The sequence below is a fragment of the Apium graveolens genome, chromosome 10 (genome assembly GCF_009905375.1).
Source record: "Apium graveolens cultivar Ventura chromosome 10, ASM990537v1, whole genome shotgun sequence".
NCBI lineage: Eukaryota > Viridiplantae > Streptophyta > Magnoliopsida > Apiales > Apiaceae > Apium > Apium graveolens.
In genome coordinates this window covers 176,992,229-177,012,865 of record NC_133656.1, presented here as the reverse complement: position 1 = coordinate 177,012,865, position 20,637 = coordinate 176,992,229, and the positions used below count along the sequence as shown (strand labels likewise).

Here is a 20,637-nt window from a genome sequence, read left to right as displayed (position 1 = left end):
GGAGACAAACCCCTAGTCAAAAATATATCGTTCACACGTAAATTTTAATATTTTTGTGATGCTAACAAATTCATATTTGTCCTCTAGTACATTTTCTTCACGTGACTGTGTTGGACTTTTAATGATGTTCCTTGTATTTCTGTCCTCCTCTTGTATTTCTGTCTTGTATTTTATATTATTAATTTATTAGTATTTTCTTTGACAATTTTGACTAGTTACTTTTTCTTCCTGACTTAAAAAATAATACTATATATAGTCAGCAACAAAGGAAACTATGACGTCACAATAATGTCGTCATTTTGTTTCGACAAATCAATATTGGCCCAAACATTGCTATTTGAAGAGATGGGTGATTTCTTTACCTGTTTTAGGGAAGAACATTTGTTAGCAGCCCGAATCGATAAATTTAAAATCACATGTTAATAGTACTTTTTGGCAGTGTTCATGAGCGGGGTTCACTGGTTGACATGATTGTATCTCGAAGTGTTGATCATTAATTCAATTTAATAAAAGTAAGTATTGATAAAAAATCACATGTTGGTATTTGTTTTTGCTAAAGTAATATAGGGTTAGCTAGGTTTGGAGAATCAGAAGCCACCTAAAACAAAACAAAATTGTAGGGTTTTCAAATCAATTACTACCTGTCCATTATACAATATACTTTCCTTTTCAAATTTACCTACTACATACCATTGAAGTACACGACATTACAAATTCAAAAATTTTAACTAACAATTATTTTATAATATTTTAGATAATCAATTTACTTAGTGCATCGAAAATAATTTAACTACACTATTAATATTTTCTGTAGTGGACATGCTCTGGCATCCATGATATCTTTATAAAAATGACAAAAAAAATTCTTAAAATTAACTCTAACAAAATTATCTAAAGTTATTAGGATTTTGTATGTAGAAGTTAAATTATATTTTCATAATAACAGAATAAATTCCATGTATTTATAAAAATAGGCTTAGTTTTATATTGAAAAATCACTTAAATTTAAATAATTATCTACGATTAATTTTGAGATTCTTAAACCCGATAAAAATATCTACTCCATCTGTCCCATTTATTCTCTTACACTTTTGTTTTTGGAACATCTCTTTCAATTTGTTCCAAAAATAATAAAGTGTTATAATATACAAACCAACAACAATCACTACATTCAGTACTTTATTATACTATAATTATTATATATATTAAAAATTAATTGATCTAATCACTTTACCTATTTTCCTTTTCTCATTAAATTATTTTTTTAACCTCCATCTGTGTACCACACCCTATATATATGTATAATTTAATGGGACGGACGGAGTAATTTATAGGATTAATTGGTAATTCTTCAAATACAGATAAGGTTGATTTCACATTTATTTTTTTATGCTTGGAATGAGTTGTGCATGAGTACATATAAATGTATAATCATGTTTAGTTTGTTACAAAAATATCAAATTTTAATATTTAATTATTATTTTTATTCTTGTATAGTTATAATTAAATTATATTCTTAATTAAATTCTATTTATTAACATTAGTCATATTCTCCCTCAACTTCATGTTTCATTAGTTATATGTTGGGTCTTTTTTGTTCACATCGATATCTATATACATTTAAATTGAAAGACCCGTCTAAGTACGTACTCTACGATCTCTTTTCAAATTAATTTTTTAAACTTAATTTATGAATTGTGTTTCAATTTAATTAAGTAGAATTTAACTAACATTTATTTACTTTTAAATTAATTTAATATTCACTAAATAATTATATAACTATTTTTTAAACTTTTATACTATTAATTTTGAATTACTAACACTAATTGATTTCTACTCTCAGTAGACTTTGTTTTTAATTAGTTAATTTCTATTCGAGTGTCGATTTACTTTTAAATTAAAAATCATTTATTAACAATAATTAAGTAGAAGTAAATGAATTTATTGATATTTATCTTTAGTTTAAACCTAAAATTATTGGTTTAACTATTTGTTACTGTACATCTCATCGTCTAATTACTTTTAATTTAAGAAAATATCGTTGAATTTAGATTCATTAGGTAAAATAACATCTATTTGCTTTTAATTTCAATTTGTTTTTATCAAAAATTAAGTAATATTAAATAAATTATATTAAAAAAAATAATAATCAAGTAATATTAAGTAATATTAAATTTAAAATACAAATATGTTTGATTCATAAGATATTTATACAATTCGTTTCACAAAAAAATCAAATTAATAATAACGTGTAATTTCATAACTACTGTACAATGTGTTTGAACATTTAACTAAATATTTAACATTTATTTATTACACATTTTCATCAAATTCATTCTTTAAAAGTATCAATTTAATATTTGATATTAAAATTTTAATTTCAATTTTAATTTTACTAATTATGAATTTCAAATATTTATCAATACTAATTTGATTTTTTTTTAATTTCAGACCCGTTTCGCGGATTAGGAACTAGTTTTTCTAACCTTTTAAACACATGTATAATGTATTTTTATAAAATTAAATCAATAAATGCTATCAACTATAAAGTCAAAGTCAACGTGGAGGTATCATTAAATAGATGCAGTAATGCAGATATGGATCTCAAGCTCAACCAAATCCAATCCACACTCGATCGTAAAACGAGAGTACTGAAACATCATGTCTAAGAAAAGCAGGGAAAATGTCTTAACTCAGGAATAATACAAAAATATGCTCAACTATCAAAACACTTCCGGCTCACATTTTTCTTATAACCAAGTATCAGAGCCAACTTAAGCGCACACGGACTAATATTTCCGGCTCTTGTTGCATGTACTTGTCCTTATTGTTTGCATGCCCGTTTCACGTTTCGTCAGTGAGTGATTTCTGATACATGAAAAATGTCCCAAACAGAACATCGCGATTATTCTGTTCAGATGCCTCAGCCGCCTTATCCATCGTCGCTGCCAGCAACGACATTCCGAAAAAAGTCTGCATCAGCACAGCATTCGGAGGAATTGTGGCAGTTTAAACGTGGTATTCATCAAATTTTGGTAACAGTAGATGGAGATTTAGTTGTGTCTCAAAATGTTTACTGCAATGATCCGATGGAACAGCGACGAATGTCAGCGTTTGGGCCGGATATTCATCAACTCTCTATAACCGTAGATATTGAACATATTATTGTCACTGAAAATATATCTCATGATAATATGCCAATACCGGGGCCGCGCCGAATGTGGGCGTCTAAGTCGGGTGTTCATCAACTTCTTGTTACTTTAGATGGCGAAAAATTTGTTGCGTATCAAAATGTTTACGATAATCAACAATATTTTGGGCCTCCTCGAATATCACCACTGGGGCGGGATGTTGATCAACTCGTAATTACCGTTGATGGTGAAGATTCTGTTATTGATATTAATGTGCAGCCAGTGCCGAAGGCTCCGCCTTTACCCAAGCTAAAGGGCCAGGAGAAACCCAGGAAACTGGAGGAGCTGGAGATTCCAAAGAAGACAGAGTTGAAAGCAGATAAACTAGTACATAATGCGAATGATGGGAAGAAACAAGCGATGCCGTGGCGGCTTCGACCCTCTGCACAACCAGTGCACCCCCCACCAGCGCCATGGCAGCGGACTGCTCTCAGAAGGCCTTCCGCGTTCTACCTCTGGGGTTAGTCGTATTACTTTCATCACTCCTTACACCTACAGGCTACAAGTCTAAAACTTGCAAAGTTTTGTTTGAGATCATCACCGAAATTGATCCTTTTTTTCTTTTTCACTAATATGGTTTATAGACTAATTGAGTATGTGTTTCAAAAAATCTCTGGTTGAGCCAAAGTCAAACGTGCAATCTGGGACGATAGAGAATAAACTCTCAATTGATATAGTTTTTGAGTCGATGAAATTAATAAAATGAAGTTTCTGTTTTTTTATAGATAATCTAACATATAAGCTTTGATTACATAAACTTAACGAAATACAACATCTATACAATTAAGTTATGTAAAAAAAATATAAGTAATGAATATGGAGATTTTAACACCGCTTAGCGAAAATTTTGTGCAGAGGAACAAAGGGAAAATTACGTGGATATATGTATTCCATTGTACAATGCCACGATTAAAGGCAACTGGCAAATGGCTGAAGAAATTCTAAGCAATCATCCGGAGGTGATAAACATGAGCATTACAAAGAGACAAGATACTGTTCTTCACGTTGTATCATCAACAAAACACACTCAGTTTGCTCAAAAGCTAGTGGACAGGATGGAAGTTGAGGACTTGGAACTTCAAAACATAGAAGAGGAGACAGCTCTCTTTTTAGCATTATCTTCCTCTAAAGAAATGGTTGACATTTTGCTGAACAGGAATAAGGGGCTTACAAAGATACGTAAAAACCGTGACTTACCATTGATGTATGCGGTTTTATCCGACGACAAAGATATGGTTAGACATGTTTATTTCAAGACTGATCTGCAGGTTGATCAAAGCTGGAATGACTCGGAGATAAAACGTATACTCGAATCTTGCATTACTTTTGGCCTACTTGGTAAAATTTTAAAACTCTCTCTTTTTATTAACACAGTTACGAAGTTAATTTTAAGCATCTTCTAACATTTTCATATATTTACTCCTGGATTGTTTTGGTCCATTTCTGTTATGGTGTGACTGTGGCTTGGCTACTTGTCTTGATATTTTGATACATGTTTATGGAATATATCATTAAACTCTTAAATTGCTTTTTTTTTAAACATTTATTCTAAACATTTCAGGTTTTCAGGATAGATCAAGACGAGTTATTAATGTTGAGGAGTTGTATTTAGGATTGTTATTAATATTTTATTTGTACACAGTTGTATTTAGGAGTTGTTAATTTTGCAGATATTGCAGTAGATATCTATGATAAATGCAAGGGAAATAGGTTGCCGACAATCGACACACTTGCGCTGAGGTCTTTAGCTTACAATCCCTCTGCATTTGATGAAACATTGCGACCTTTCATTCGAAGATTCGTATATATGAGTAAGTTTTTGTTACCTAGTAAACGTCTTGTCTATATTGTCTTGTTGTACTTAACTGGAAATTGTCAGAAGGGGACATTCGATAAAACTGGAATGTACAAGCAAGATTAGCATGATGACCCCTGCACAAGGATGTAACACACAAATTGATAAATGATCCATGATTCTGAACTATAACATCCTAGATTAACAAATGCACCGTGTGTCTGTTGTTTGTAAAGAAGCACATGGTTTCAGTTTTTACTTTTAAGTTTCAATGCATAATGATCCTTTGAATAATTGATATTTTTTGTTTCAGTACTCCCTAGATCAAGAATAGGACCGCTGGATAACTCTAAAGCGGCTAAAATAGTTAGGATAATGTTGACAGAAATTGTTAAAAAGGAGAACATGCTGAATGAGATATCTGGAAAGTCAGAGAGAGGAAATGTGGAAGGGCTTCAATTTACAGCTGCTAGATTGGGCAACTATAAATTCATAACCGAGATCTTCAGGTTGTGTCCTGACCTTGAATGGAACCAAGATCACAAGAAACACACAATATTTCACATTGCGGTTAAGCATCGTCAGGAGAATGTTTACAACCTATTACATGAGACTGGCCCAACGAAGCTGGGGACAATCGACCACTTTGGAGAAAATATTTTACATTTAGCTGCTAGATTGCCAGGGCAAGAACGACTTAATATTGTGTCGGGAGCTGCTCTTCAAATGCAAAGAGAATTGCTGTGGTTTAAGGTACATAATCTGTGCTTCTTATATTCAATAAGAATAGTTCTATCACTTGCCGAGAGCTAGGTGGTTCGAATTTTTATAAATTTTTATTTGATATTATAATGACTTGAAATTTCGAAATAGGAAGTACAAACAAGGTTGAATTCAGTTGATAGAACGAAGGTGAACTATCGAGGAGAAAGTCCACAAGCATTATTCACTAAAGAGCACGAGGATTTGATGAAGAAAGGAGAAAAATGGCTGAAGCAAACAGCTGCTCAGTGCATGGTTGTTGCTGCACTTATAGCCACTATTATGTTTGCAGGTGCTTTTACTTTACCTGGTGGTAACGATCAGAACACGGGGAATCCATTACTCATGAATAAAAGTGCGTTCATCGTGTTTGTGGTAACAGACGCCATAGCATTATGCACATCCTCAGCTTCTCTGGTTATGTTTTTGGCTATCCTTACTGCACGTTATACAGAAACGATTTCTTGGTATCTTTACCTGTAAAACTGATGGCTGGACTATTCACACTTTTCATCTCTATTGCTACCATGATGATTGCATTCAGCGCGAGCTTCTTCCTGCTCTACGCAGAAAGTAAGAAATGGATTCCTGTACTAGTCAGTGTATTAGCTGGTGTTCCTGTTATTTTATTTGCTGGGCTGCAATATCGTTTACTCTTTGATGTGATTCGGACAACATTGAAATCCAGACATCTGTTTAGGCCTAAGAATGGTATGCTCCACTAGCCAATTCATTGTTGCCTAATTTGATGATGTATTGAATTTATATGCTTGTACTAATCTATGTATCCACATACTCATGATGTATTTGTTGAATCCCTCTTTACCTTCAATTATGTATTTGGATTATTTGATGAGATTAATTCTACATTCAGTTCAGGCCCCTGCCTAGAAAATGTATGCTTTACTATCAAATTCGATTTGGCATCATTGATGATCCAATTAGTTTGTTGTATTGATCTATGTTCCTCTTAACGTGTACTTTGGTGTTAATAAATTCCAAATTGATAAAAATATTGTACAGAAGAAAGAAAATTTTGTAGGGTCCGTGTTTTTCTGGAGTAGAGTCCAGCTACATTTTACAATTAAAATATTAAATATTACAGGAATATATTATTTTGCCGAATCATTTTATATAAATAACATTATTCAAAAGAAAATCTTGCAAATTTATATATTTTATATTTTATAAATAAAACATGTATATCCTACAAAATAAAGATGCATGTTCTGCAAACTAGATAATTATTATAAAATAATATGATTTATAATTTTTTACTCATTTGTTTTTCATAATTTTTATTAAAATATTAATATTTATGAAAGATGATTGTGGATCTCAGCACTCCACACAAAATGGGAGTACCTGTACAACTTAACTCCTAACTGTATGTATACTGGTCCAGTCATTTGTATATAAATTTATTTGGATACGGAAAATAAGAAAAATATTAAATAAATATTATTTTTGATAGACAGTGAGATGAAAGTGAAAAAAGTATTAAAAATTTGATAAAATGATGAGACTAATTAATATAAAATGGATATAGTGGAAAAAAGTGCATGATATAATTGATTTTTATATTATAAAATTTTTCTATTTTTTAATATATTTTAAAATGTATAAAATTGAGTGACATATAAGAAAATATAGAATTGAAGGTATAAAGGGGAGCAAAATTGTAGGTTTTAATTACATTAGATACGTGTGTGCACTGTGGCCCTATCCATAGGTGATTTAGGCGGTAGGTAAGACATGTAAAGCCCCCAAAATTCATGTACTTAGTCTTAAACATATGTTTTTAATTGATAATTAAAAAAAATTAAAAAATTGTATTCATACTTATATTTTAAGACCCCAAAAATATAACTTTTTATTGTTAAAAAAGTTTAAGGCCACAAAAATTGTATTCCTTCTAATTTAGTGTTAAACTTCAATTAATAATTACTTCTAAATACATAAAGTTTTTATTTTAAATTCCGTTGAATTTAAGCTTATAACATTATTAAGTGGTTTTTTCATCAATACCTAAGTTTAAAAAATCACAAAAAGACTATCATTTTTAAAAAATATTTGTAAAATAAGTTTTGCAACTATATTTGTAACACGAATTTGTGAAAATATGTTATGTAACTTTGCATACATATTTGTAACCTAAAATAGTAGCATTTTAAGTAAATGTAACAAAAAATGCAAATTATTATGTAAAATCATACTTTGCAAACCTTTTTGGAACACAATGATATTTGTAAATATTTGATAAAATCGCAAATAATTTTACATAAAATAGTATTTTTGGTTCGTATTATTAAATTATTTGATAAAATATGTATATATATAATATTAAACTTTATAACAAACAAAAAAATTTGATATAAAAATAATCAATAATATAAAAAGAATTTTACATAAAAATATCACTAAAATTTAATTATAAAATAGTAAGTAAATTTAATTCAATTAATATATATTTAAGTTTTTTTTTAAATCAAGGCCTCGTATTTTAGATTTTAGGAGCAACTCTGCCGGCAACAAATTTGTTGCCCACTTCCCACCTAGGTCAATAAACAGGGACATGGACGTGTATAACTCGGCCAAGAGGAGAAGATTGAAAAATTGATCACATGTACTCTTTGATAGCCATTGTCCACCTGCTATGGCTAGTATCTCAACACAACACCTAATTTTTTTTAACACCTATATTATAAATAATCCATCAGTGGAGCCCAAATATAAAAAACTATATTTTTAAATTAGGAATCCGGATAATAACGTTGGAGGGAGATTGACTAGGGGTGTACAGATAAACGAACCGCTCAACTGCATCCAACCGCTCTACTGCTCGCAACCGAACCGCATTTTGCGGATAATCGCGAAACGCGGGTTGGTTATGGATTTAAATTTTAAAAACCGCTCATTCGCGGTTTGGATGCGGTTTTAAATTCTTAAAAATCGCAAAATCGCAACCGCAACCGCAAAATCGCAACCGCAACCGCAAATCGCAACATATATTCATAATAAAATATATTTCCAAAAATCTACTTGATATCATATAAATTAATAAGTATACACATTTATTAACTAATCTTAGGTTAATGTTAGGACTACGTTCATAAAATTCACAATCATTATAAGATATATAACCAAGCAAATGGAAAATGTAATCAACATGTAATCTTTTTTATCATTTTCTTTTTTATTTTCGCTCGCCTCCATATTTTTGTATGTTTTAAATTTCCTTGATCCACACGGAGCATTAGTTTGTATTTTATTTTTCAATGTAAATTTATCACGTAACTTAAACTTAAATTTATTAATATTTCGAATTTAATTTTTTGCAAATTATTAATTATTTTAAAATAAGTGGTTGAACCGCAAACCGATCCGCAATAAGTGCAAATTCGCAACCTTAATTGACGCGGTTAACCGCAACCGCAATTTGTGGTTGCGGATGACAATTTTCTAAAACCGCTCTTCGCGGTTTGGTTCGACTTTTACCCAGAAACCGATCCGAACCGCGTACACCCCTAAGATTGACCAACTGTGATATCATACAAATTTTATTTAGGTGGCAAGTTGGTGGGGCCAAAACATAAAAACTTGTCCAAGAGCATTGCGGTTGCTTTGAGCAGCCACAGCTTTATGTCCCCACCAAGCTGCCAACTAAGCAAAAATTGTCCTCGGAAAAATTGTATTCCATTCTCTCCAACACAGTGTCTAACTTTCTTATTACTTTATATTACTTTTTTATATTTTTGGACCCTACTAAACTCAATTATATATAATTTAATTAACATACAATTATTTTATAAAAAATTTGTTAGCATACAACTAAATTATTAAATTATTAATTTTAATAAAGGCAAATTTAAGTATAAAACTAAAATATTTTCATAATTCAAATACATGACATATAATTAAAAATATTAAGAGAACAACATAACTATAATTAAAAATATAAACATTTAGATAATTTGACGGGTAGCATGGAATTGTGAGATGTGTTCCACCAAGTCAATTTGTAGTTGACGATATTTTTGTCGGTCGCGGATTTGAACAGTTCTTTCGACATAATTTTCATACGGGAGAAAAGGCTCCTCGCCAACTTGGTTGTGCTATTCCATTTGTGGTATCATCGTAAGATGGTAGCGGACCAAATGGAGTAGCATATGTGTCTCTTTCATCCTCGACAATCATATTGTGCATTATAATGCATCCTCTCATTATTTTAGCAAGATCACCTTTATCCCAAAACCGTGCAGGACCACGTACAATTGCAAAGCGAGACTGCAGTTCCCCAAATGCTCGTTCAACATCTTTTCGTAGACTTTCCTGATATTTCGCAAATAACTTTCTCTTCTCACCTTGTGGACGTGGAATTGTTTTGACAAATGTTGCCCATTCTGGGTATATTCCATCCACTAAATAATACCCTAAATTATAGTTGTGACCATTCAACGTATAATTTATTTCCGGTGCACGACCTTGTAGCACTTCGTCAAGTACTGGTGACCGGTCTAAAACATTTATGTCATTGTTAGATCCGACAACTCCAAAAAATGCATGCCATGTCCATAAATCAGAAGAGGCAACCGCTTCAAGTAAGAGTGTTGGAACCCCCTTGTGACCACTAAAAAACATCCCCTGCCATGTTTTAGGATAATTCTTCCATTGCCAATGCATACAATCAATACTACCCATCATACCGGCAAAACCATGGGCCTCCCCCATCTCTAATAAACGTCGAACATCATTTGAGTTGGGCTTTCGCAAGTACTCATTTTCAAATATCAAAATAATACTGGTAACAAATTTTTTTAAGCATTCAATGGAAGTTGACTCGCCAATTCGCACATAGTCAACAGCATCGGCAGCCACTCCATATGCCAACATACGCATGGCTGCAGTGTATTTTTGTAGAGGTGATAAGCTTTTCTTCCCAATGCATCCACCCTTTGTTGAAAATATGAATCAAAATTTGAGAGTGCGCCAACAATACAAAGAAATATATGTCTTCCCATTCGAAACCTTCTACGAAATGTTTCCGCAGTATAAACTGGATTTTCTGCAAAATAATCTTTCACTATGCGCTCATGGCCTGCTTCACGGTCTCTGTATATCGTTTTCCGAGGTGTTGATGAAGAGCATTCGCCGTGAAGTTTGTTAAAAAGATGAAGTCGATATTTCTCGTATTCATCATCTTCAGTGAGCAGCTCCTTAACAAACTCTCTATGTATATCAAAATTATTTGTCATAGTGTATATTTGTTGATAAGAAGATATGTAATGAATTTGACTTTAATGATCTTATGTAGAGCATAAAACGAATTTATTCCAAAGACTTTCAAACAATCACAACACTACAGTGACTAGCTTCCAAACACTTAAATTCAAACGCTACAATCCAAACACTACAAGCCAAATACTATAAGGCCAAACACTACAAACCAAATACTAGAAGCCAAACACTACAATATAAATATTACAAACCAAACAATACTGATTGTTTCTACTTGCTCTTTTTCTTCTTATTTCATCAATCAACGATGCGTGCAATTCAAGCTGAGCTTCAGTCATTATACTTGTGTCTGCCATAATGATCTTTAATTCCATCTCCCTGTCCTTGGCTTCCATCTCTCTTTCATGGTTTTTATTAAATTATTCCAATAGAGATAACTTCCTACATTGAACAACTGTCATTTTGTTGTGTGGTATTTATGACACTTTATTATGCTCCGTAAAACTTTGAATTAATGCATTTGTACTCAAGTTGTTGGTGTTTTAATGTATTGTCTAATGTTTTTGTATTTTCAGGCATTATCTAGGTAATCATGTGAATTAGCATTATTTTGGTGCTAATTTGGTGTTAGGAAGGTGTTGGAATAAAAGCTCTTAGAAAACCGGCTCAAATCAGCAAGGAAAATAAAGAAGTCAGATTTTTATACAAGAGGTCAGCGCGTCCGCGCTATGATAGCGCGCGCCCGTTCCCGAAGTCCAGAAACTCAGCGCGCCCGCGCTGGTTAAGCACGCGGTCGCGCCAGGTCGAGAACAGAAATCCTGATTCTATTGGGCTTTTGATCTAAAAGACTTCTACTCTGCATGGGGTTGCTATATATACATAAATAAGCTCAGTTTTCATAGAGAGAAATACCAGAGCACAAGGAGAAGGAGAAAAGAAGACCATTTTAGCACAATTTAACCAAGGCGAAGAAGACCTAGTTTTAACTTGTGATTCTTTGTTTAAGTTGTAACGTTGGATGCTAGTTTTCTTATTCTTGAACCTATACTCTTATTTTGTACTTTGTTTATTATTCGTTTATAAAGACTATGTTTATTATACCATGCTTTCATCGGAATCCACGCTGATGATGAGTCCGATTATGGGCTAATCGTTATCGTGGGGTTCGAACGGATTTATTTATGGATTTTTTTAGTTGATTTATTTCGATGCCTTAGTGTGTGGTGATTGTATGATAGCCTAGTATTGGTTGTGCGTATTCGTCTTATGAGCGTCGCGAACTTATAAGATAATGTGTTAATTCTTAATGAAGCGAAAGTGAATTTAAGGATTTAGAACTTGCCATGTTAGCATAGGTTCATGTGTTATTATTATGCATGATTCGTAGGTAATTTTAACCATCTTACTTACCCTATGTAATCATGATAGATAACTTATGCGTTAAACCATTATGTTGTCAAATTCTTTAAACATATAGGGTCTAAATATAATTGGTGTCTATTCAGCTTCTATCTCTTTTATGGATGTCTGGTAGTATGATATTCGTGCAACGAAAGTTGCCGTTTATCAGTTTCATGTTATCTGATTAGTGTCATCACCATTACATGCTAAGGTTAAGAATGAAAAGGCTATTGAATGAAGTATCTAATGAAGTTAGAATCTCATGTTGGCCATATATATTAATTCAACCATTCTTATTCTCTTAGTTATAATTATTAGCTTAATTTTAGTTAAAAAACAATCTCAATTTGTTAATCGCCTTAGCATTGAATAATAATCATATCATTGTTGCATAGGTGCATGAATTGAAATTACCCTAAACCAGTCTTTGTGGGAACGAATCTGATTTATATCTTATACTACATGCGAACGCGTATACTTGCGTGTATTTTAGCGCGTGTTTAGCGACTAACAAGTAGAAATTCCTAAAGCTTTGATGAACTATTCTCAGCCTAAGATCAATGATATTCAGTCCAGCATCATCAATCCAGCCATCTCGGCTAACACTTTTGAGACCAAGTCAAGCACGATTCAGATGATACAGAACAAAGTTCAGTTTGGGGGTTCTCCTATAGAAGACCCCAACATGCACATCAGGGATTTCATCAAGATCTGTGACACTTTTAAATTCAATGGTGTGACTGAAGATGCTATCAAACTACGACTCTTCCCATTCTCTATGTGGTATAAAGCTAACTGCTGGTTACATTCTCTACCACTGGGGTATATCACTACTTGGGAAGATCTTGCTCAAAAGTTTCTCACTAAATTCTTCCCTATGGTGAAGACTGCTGCAATCAGGAATGCTCTTACTCAGTTTGCTCATCAAACTGGAGAATCTCTGTGTGAGGCTTGGGAACGATATAAAGAGATGCTAAGGAAGTGCCCACACCATAACATGCGTGATTGGATGCTTATAAACTATTTCTACAATGGATTGGGTGCTACTTCTAGACCCATGCTCGATGCAGCATCAGGAGGAGCCTTGTGGGCTAAGAGCTATAATGAAGCTTATGAATTAATTAAACTGATGGATGCTAATGAATACCAGAATCCTTCCCAGAGACTAAATCGGGGGAAAGTAGCAGGAATTCTGGAGTTGGATGCAGCAACTGCTATAGCTGCCCAACTTAAGGCTTTGACGATGAAGGTGGACACTTTGGCTAATTATGGAGTTAATCAAATCACTAGTGTCTGTGAGCTTTGTGCTGGTGCCCATGAGACTGATCAGTATGCTATTTCTAGTGAATCAGCTCAGTTCGTGAGCAACTTCCAACGATCGCAACAACCTGTGCCAGCCACCTATCATCCTAACAACCGCAATCATCCTAATTTCAGCTGGAGCAACGCTCATAATATGGTTCAACAGCCTTATCAGCAGTACCCAGCCAAGCACTACAACCCCCCTAGTTTTCAACAACCGTAATATGTACCAAGACAGTAACTTCACCGACAACAAGCTAATGAAAAATCTGAATTAGAGGAGTTGAAGCTTATGTGCAAAAGCCAAGTTGTTTCTATCAAGATCTTGGAAAATCAAATTGGACAAATTATCAATGCCTTTCTAAATCGTCAACCTGGTACACTACCTAGTGACACTGAAGTGCCAGGAAAGAGGGAAGCTAAGGAGCAGGTGAAGGCAATCACTTTGAGGTCTAGGAAGGTTGTGAATCCAGAACAAACTCAAGTTTCGAATGAAGAAGCTGGGGCTGAAGAAGAAGTAGAGCAGCAGGAAGTAGAAGTGGAACCAATGAAGACTACTGTTGATCACACTCCTTTTGAGGGTAATACATGGGAGAAACAGATCTATCCTCCACCGCCTTTTCCTAAGCGGCTGTAGAAGAAAAAGCTGGATAAGCAATTTAAGAAGTTTCTGTAGGTGTTCAAGAAACTTCATATCAACATACCTTTTGTTGAGGCTCTTAAGCAGATGCCTAGTTACGCAAAGTTTAGGAAAGGTATTCTCTCCCGGAAAGTGAAGCTAGATTATTTAGAGACTGTTGCTCTCATGGAGGAATGCAGTTATGTGCTGCAACAAAAGTTGCCTCCAAAGCTAAAAGATCCTGGAAGCTTCACTATTCCGTGTACTATTGGAAAAGTGTCTTTCGACAGATGCTTATGTGACTTGGGAGCTAGCATCAATCTGATGCCTTTGTCAATCTTCAAGAAGTTAAACTTACTTGATCCAAAACTAACTTATATGACTTTGCAGTTGGCCGATCGTTCTATTACATATCCTTGGTATTTTGAAGGATGTCTTGGTTAAGGTTGATAAACTCATCTTCCCTGCTGATTTTGTAATTCTTGATTTCGAGGAGGATAAGAAGATTCCCATAATCTTGGGAAGACCTTTCCTGGCAACTGGCCGTACCTTGATAGATGTGTAGAAGGGTGAGCTTACAATGCGAGTGCTGGATCAGGATGTAACTTTTAATGTGTTCAATGCTATGAAATTTCCTACGGAAAATGAGGAGTGCTTAAAGGTAGAGTTGGTCAATTCTATGGTAACTCCATAACTTGATCAATTGATAAGTTCTGAGGCCTTAGAGAAGGCCTTGTTGGGGAATTCAGATAGTGAAGATGACGAAGGTGAAGAGCAATTGCAATATCTAAATGCTTCTCCTTAGAAGAGGAAGATTGATATGCCTTTTGAATCTCTTGGAATGGATGAATTAAACAAAGCTCCTAAATGCCTCAAGCCATCTATTGAGAAAGCTCCTACTCTTGAGCTTAAGCCTTTACCTGGACATTTGAGGTATGCGTTTGTAGGAGATGCATATACTCTGCCTGTGATTATTGCATCTGACCTTTCAGGTAGCGACGAGGAGAAGCTTTTGAGAATTCTTAGAGAGTTTATATCGACAATTGGTTGGACTATAGCAGATATTAAGGGAATCAGCCCTTCATATTGCACGCATAAAATTTTGCTAGAGGAAGGTAGCAAGCCCACGGTTGAGCAGCAAAGAAGACTTAATCCAATCATGAAGGAAGTAGTGAAGAAGAAAATTCTTAAGTGGATGGATGCAGGGATTATCTATCCAATTTCTGACAGTTCTTGGGTGAGACCAGTTCAGTGTGTACCGAAGAAAGGAGGTATTACAGTTGTTGCTAATAAGAAGAATGAACTCATTTCTACTCGAACGGTCACGGGATGGAGAGTTTGTATGGACTACATGAAGTTGAACAAGGCCAGTAGGAATGATCACTTCCCTCTGCCTTTCATTGACCAGATGCTCGACAGGTTGGCTGGTCACGAGTACTATTGTCTTCTGGATGGCTAGTCGGGTTATAATCAGATTTGTATCGCTCCAGAAGATCAGGAGAAGACTACCTTCACTTGTCCATTTGGTACTTTTTCCTTCCGACGAATTTCTTTTGGTCTGTGCGGTGCACCAGCCACATTTCAGAGATGTATGATGGCCATCTTTTCTGATATGATTGGCCAAAATCTGGAGGTGTTCATGGACAACTTCTCTGTATTTGGCGATTCTTTTGATAAATGCTTGCAGAATCTTGGAAATATTCTCAAGAGATGTGTTGAGACCAATCTGGTTCTCAATTGGGAAAAATGTCACTTATGGTGTGACAGGGCTTTATTCTTGGACATAAGGTTTCTAGTAAAGGTCTTGAGGTGGACAAAGCCAAGGTGGGAGTCATTGAAAATCTTCCTCCGCCTATTTCTGTTAAGGGAATTCGCAGTTTCCTTAGTCATGTGGGTTTCTATAGGCGTTTCATCAAGGACTTCTCTAAGATTTCGAAGCCATTGTGCAGTTTGCTAGAGGAAGATGTCCCTTTCAAGTTTGATGAAGAGTGCCTTGCCGCTTTCGAGAAATTAAAGAAGAGTTTAATCACGACACCTGTCATAACTGCACCTGAATGGAATGAACCTTTTGAGATGATGTGTGATGCAAGTGACTATGCAGTTGGAGCAGTTCTTGGGCAGAGAAAGAATAACATATTTCATGTGGTCTACTACGCTAGTAAGACCTTGAATAATGCTCAACTGAATTATACTACTACGGAGAAAGAACTCCTGGCTATTGTGTATGGTTTTGAAAAATTTCGATCTTATCTACTTGGGACTAAAGTGACAGTTTTCACTGATCACGCTGCAATTCGATATCTCGTCTCAAAGAAGGACTCGAAGCTTAGATTGATTAGATGGGTTCTTTAGCTTCAAGAATTTGAATTAGAGATCAAGGACAGAAAGGGGACTGAAAATCAAGTCGCTGATCATCTATCTCATTTAGAAAACCCTAATGCTACTTCACTGGACAAGACATTGATCAATGAGTCTTTTCCCGATGAACAGCTATTTGGAGTGCAAGAGGAAGAACCGTGGTTTACAGAAATTGTGAACTACCTTGTGAGTAATATCATGCCTCCCGACTTATCATATGCTCAAAGGAAGAAGTTTCTACATGAAGTGAAGTGGTATATGTGGGATGAGCCGTTTCTTTTTCGACAAGGAGCTGACCAAATCATTAGGAGATGTATTCCTTACAGTGAAACGGGGGGATCTTGCGAGATTGCCACTCAACGGCTTATGGAGGACACTATGGTGGAGAAATGATAGCAGCTCGTATTTTTCAAGCAGGTTTATTTTTGCCAACCTTGTTTAAAGATGCTCATCAGTTCATTTTTAAATGTGATTGATGCCAATGTGTGGGTAATATGTCTAAGAGGGATGAGATGCCTCTTAATGTGCTTTTTGAGGTTGAAGTCTTCGATTTTTGGGGTATTGACTTCATGGGGCCATTTGTCTCATCTTGTAACAATCAGTACATCTTGTTGACGGTCGATTATGTGTCGAAATGGGTTGAAGTAAAGGCGTTGCCAATGAACGATGCAAAGGTGGTGCTTAATTTTCTTCACAAGCAGATATTTACAAGGTTTGGAACTCTAAGAGTCATAATCAGTGATGAGGGGTCATATTTTTGCAATCCCAAGTTCACTTCTATGATGCAAAGGTATAATGTGAATCATCACATTATTACGGCTTATCATTCTCAGACAAATGGTCAAGCTGAGGTGTATAACAAAGAGATTAAGCGCATTTTAGAGAAAGTTGTGTGTCTATTGAGGAAAGATTGGTCTTTGAAGCATGATGAAGTTGTTGGGCATATAGAACAGCATACAAGACTCCATTGGGAATGTCGCCGTTTCAGCTTGTTAATGGTAAGGGGTGTCATTTGCCTGTGTAGCTCGAGCATAAGGCGTATTGGGCTTTAAAGAAATTGAATCTTGACTTGGATGCAGCTGGAAAGAAGAGGATGCTTCAATTGAATGAACTTGACGAGTTTTGACTTCAAGCTTATGAGAACAACAAAATGTATAAGGAGAAAGTCAAGAGGTGGCACGATAGGGGTCTAGTACTCAAATCATTTGTGCTGGGATAACAAGTTCTTTTGTTTAACTCTCGTCTCCGTCTTTTTCATGGAAAGTTATAGTCAAGGTGGTCAGGGACCTTCATAATAAAAACTGTGTTTTCACAAGGAGCGGTGGAAATCTTTGAGAATGATATGGGCCAAGCATTCAAGGTCAATGGTCAGAGGTTGAAGCATTACTATGGTGACACGGCAAACCGCGAGGTAGTTATTGCCGTTTTATTGTCCGTTTGATCTCAAGATTCTACGTCGAGCTAATGATGTAAAACAAGCGCTTCTTGGGAGGCAACCCAAGTTTTTTGTACATTAGTAGGTAGAGGAAGCAAGAAGAAAAGAGAAAATCACAAAAAAAATCAGAAAAAGAAAAAATTCAAGGCCAACTTTAGAAGCTAAGCGCGCCTGCGCTGATCTAGCGCACGGCCGCGCTGTTTTTCCAGAAGGTAAGCGCGCCCGCGCTGGTCTAGCACGCGGCCGTGCCGATTTGGCAGAAGGTGAGCGCGCCCGCGCTAGTCTAGCGCGCGCCCGCGTCGGGGTCCGACTCAGAAAAAACAAAAAACAACAGTTGTGAAGAGAAAATCGGGATTTTTACTACAAAATCAATTTCTACCCGAATTTTACTCTTACACATCCTAAATTTGCCTCTCCAAATCAAACCCATTATTCCCACGATTCCCATAATCAATTCCCACTTCTATTCCATATATAATTCTCTTCTCACCACCTATATAAACATACACATATACACAAACTTCTCCACCACTTCACAAATTCTCAAACACAAATCTCTCTCAAACACTTAGCTTTTATTCTCTCTTATTCAATCCTAAGGGCACCTAAGAGACAAAGAACTCAAGTAAGCAGCAACACCACTGATTATTCATCTGCGGGTGGTGTGAGGCCGAGGTTTTCAACTCCCGAGGCTGAAGAGGAGTACACGAGGCTTCTCTCAAAGCTTATAGCAAAGGAGTGAGGTTTTCTACCATCAGGAAAGGATGGTAAGTTGTTAGAGATGATTCTGGAGATGGGTTGGGTTCCTTTTTGTGAGGCTCCCGCTTCTGTTCCCATGAGTGTTGTGCGAGAGTTCTATGCTAATATGAAGGCAGAGAAGAATGGCTTCACGGTGGTTAGGGGGATCACTGTGGAGTATAGTGCTGATGCGATAAGGAAGGTGATTGAGCAGCCCGCGAAGAAGCCCAATCAGGACACTTGGAACGATAAAACTCCAGAGGACTTCAACTTGGATCTGATCGTTGCTACTCTGTGTGTGCCTGAGACTCACTGGAAGTTCAAGAGGGGCACAACTGATTACTCCGCATTCCCTGCGTCGTGCATGAACAGGTTTGCACGGGCTTGGAATTCATTTATCTGTGCTAACATCATGCCATCTTCTCATGTGCATGAGATTACGGTGGAGCGTGCTCGTCTATTGTGGGGTATTCTCTAGGGCGATTATATTGATTTGGGGATGGTTATATATCAGGGGATTTTGAGGTTTTTGCGAGGAGGTACTACGGGTTCTATACCCTATGCGTCCGTTGTGACAAAGTTGTGCGTGGTAGTTGGTGTTCATTGGCCCGCACATGAGCAGCTACAGCTTCCCAGTGCTCCTATCGACAGTTCTACGCTGTTGAACATGACTGAGTGGTATGGTGGAAAGCCCGATCCTAAGGGGCTTGGTTATTCATATGATCATCTGCCAGGTGGTAGACCAGCGGATCAAACTTTTGCTAGTGGGACGCAGCAAGAAAGAAAGGCAGCTTGGAGAGCTCAGTTGGGAGAGGAGGCTGGTATTTCGCAGCAGGAGCAGGAGGAGGTATGAGCTGATGTTGGAGCTGGTTTGAGTTCGACGCATTATAGGCGTCTAGTGAGGAGGATGGATGCGATGCACGACATCTATAGCAGGTTTGCACGTGATCTTACCCAGGCACTTGGGACCACATTCAGACCCACCGGTGTTGACATCCATTGGCCAGTATTTGGTGAGGACTCCGTGTATCCACCTCCAGACACGCCTAACACTCCACCCGTTGAGGGTGATGATACTGATTCGGAGTAGGTATGCCTGATTCCTTACTATTACCTTCACTGAGGATAATGAATATTTTAAGTTTGGGGGTAGTAGTTGAAGGAATATATTTGTATGAGTCGCATAGAGTTTGCATATTCATGATAGTTTAGTGCATATAGTTGCATATTTTTTCATGTAGTAGTTTTTTTTGTTTTTTTTATTTTGTTGGTAGTTTTGATGATAGTTTGTTCATGTTGTTTCATGCATTTGCATAATAACATGATCCCTTAGATGATTTTTCCGATTGATTTATGATATTGATGCTAGTGTAGTGATATCGTATTTAGTGATGTTTGTAAGTCATATGTCATAGGCCTATTTGTATATTCGAGGATTCAACTCAACTCAAATAAGAATGTAATAAGTAAATAGTGGATCGACCGTCAGAGAGATCTCGCAAAGTAATATCTGTCAAAGGATTCAGAAACAAGGTTCATCTACAGACTTGAGGAGTTAATTCACTGGAAGAAGTTCAAGAAGTTGATCATGCCTCAGTGATATAAATCAAGATCGTGGATTTAATCAAGTGACAGAGATCTCGTCAGGGTATCATTAATTACAAGGATTTAATCTGAAGAAAATCAAAGTGTCAAAGTCAAGACATGAAGAAACGTCACGGAAGTTAGTCACTCATGAACCAGACAGTACATCGAGTGTCAACATTGAAGTGGTGGAATTGATTCATAATTTTCAGTG

The 20,637-nt window shown here is 35.7% G+C and overlaps 1 protein-coding gene, 2 non-coding genes and 1 pseudogene across 3 annotated transcripts; 2 read left to right on the top strand and 2 right to left on the bottom strand.

The window, feature by feature from the left end:
* Window positions 1–2,623: 2,623 nt before the first annotated feature.
* LOC141689419 (uncharacterized) lies at window positions 2,624–6,749 on the top strand. Its single transcript, XM_074493700.1, has 5 exons — window positions 2,624–3,651; window positions 4,047–4,529; window positions 4,862–5,002; window positions 5,300–5,739; window positions 5,860–6,749. Exons 1-5 carry the CDS (start codon window positions 2,883–2,885, stop codon window positions 6,229–6,231), a joined length of 2,205 nt encoding a protein of 734 aa, XP_074349801.1. The 5' UTR covers window positions 2,624–2,882; the 3' UTR covers window positions 6,232–6,749.
* LOC141694633 (U6 spliceosomal RNA) lies at window positions 5,066–5,169 on the top strand. The gene has a single exon (XR_012563921.1). It is a non-coding gene; the product is annotated as a U6 spliceosomal RNA (small nuclear RNA).
* Window positions 6,750–9,825: 3,076 nt separating the features above from the next.
* Window positions 9,826–11,003, bottom strand: LOC141691345 (uncharacterized; annotated as a pseudogene).
* A 2,276-nt stretch (window positions 11,004–13,279) lies between these two features.
* Window positions 13,280–13,386, bottom strand: LOC141694774 (small nucleolar RNA R71). The gene has a single exon (XR_012564057.1). It is a non-coding gene; the product is annotated as a small nucleolar RNA R71 (small nucleolar RNA).
* Window positions 13,387–20,637: the final 7,251 nt, after the last annotated feature.

Excerpts from the sequence above, each read along its gene's own strand:
- LOC141689419 (XM_074493700.1), top strand. The coding sequence starts at position 2,883 with ATGTCCCAAACAGAACATCGCGATTATTCTGTTCAGATGCCTCAGCCG. Across the intron at positions 3,652-4,046 it reads TTCCGCGTTCTACCTCTGGG|AGGAACAAAGGGAAAATTAC; the intron begins GTTAGTCGTATT and ends AATTTTGTGCAG. Across the intron at positions 4,530-4,861 it reads CATTACTTTTGGCCTACTTG|ATATTGCAGTAGATATCTAT; the intron begins GTAAAATTTTAA and ends TTAATTTTGCAG.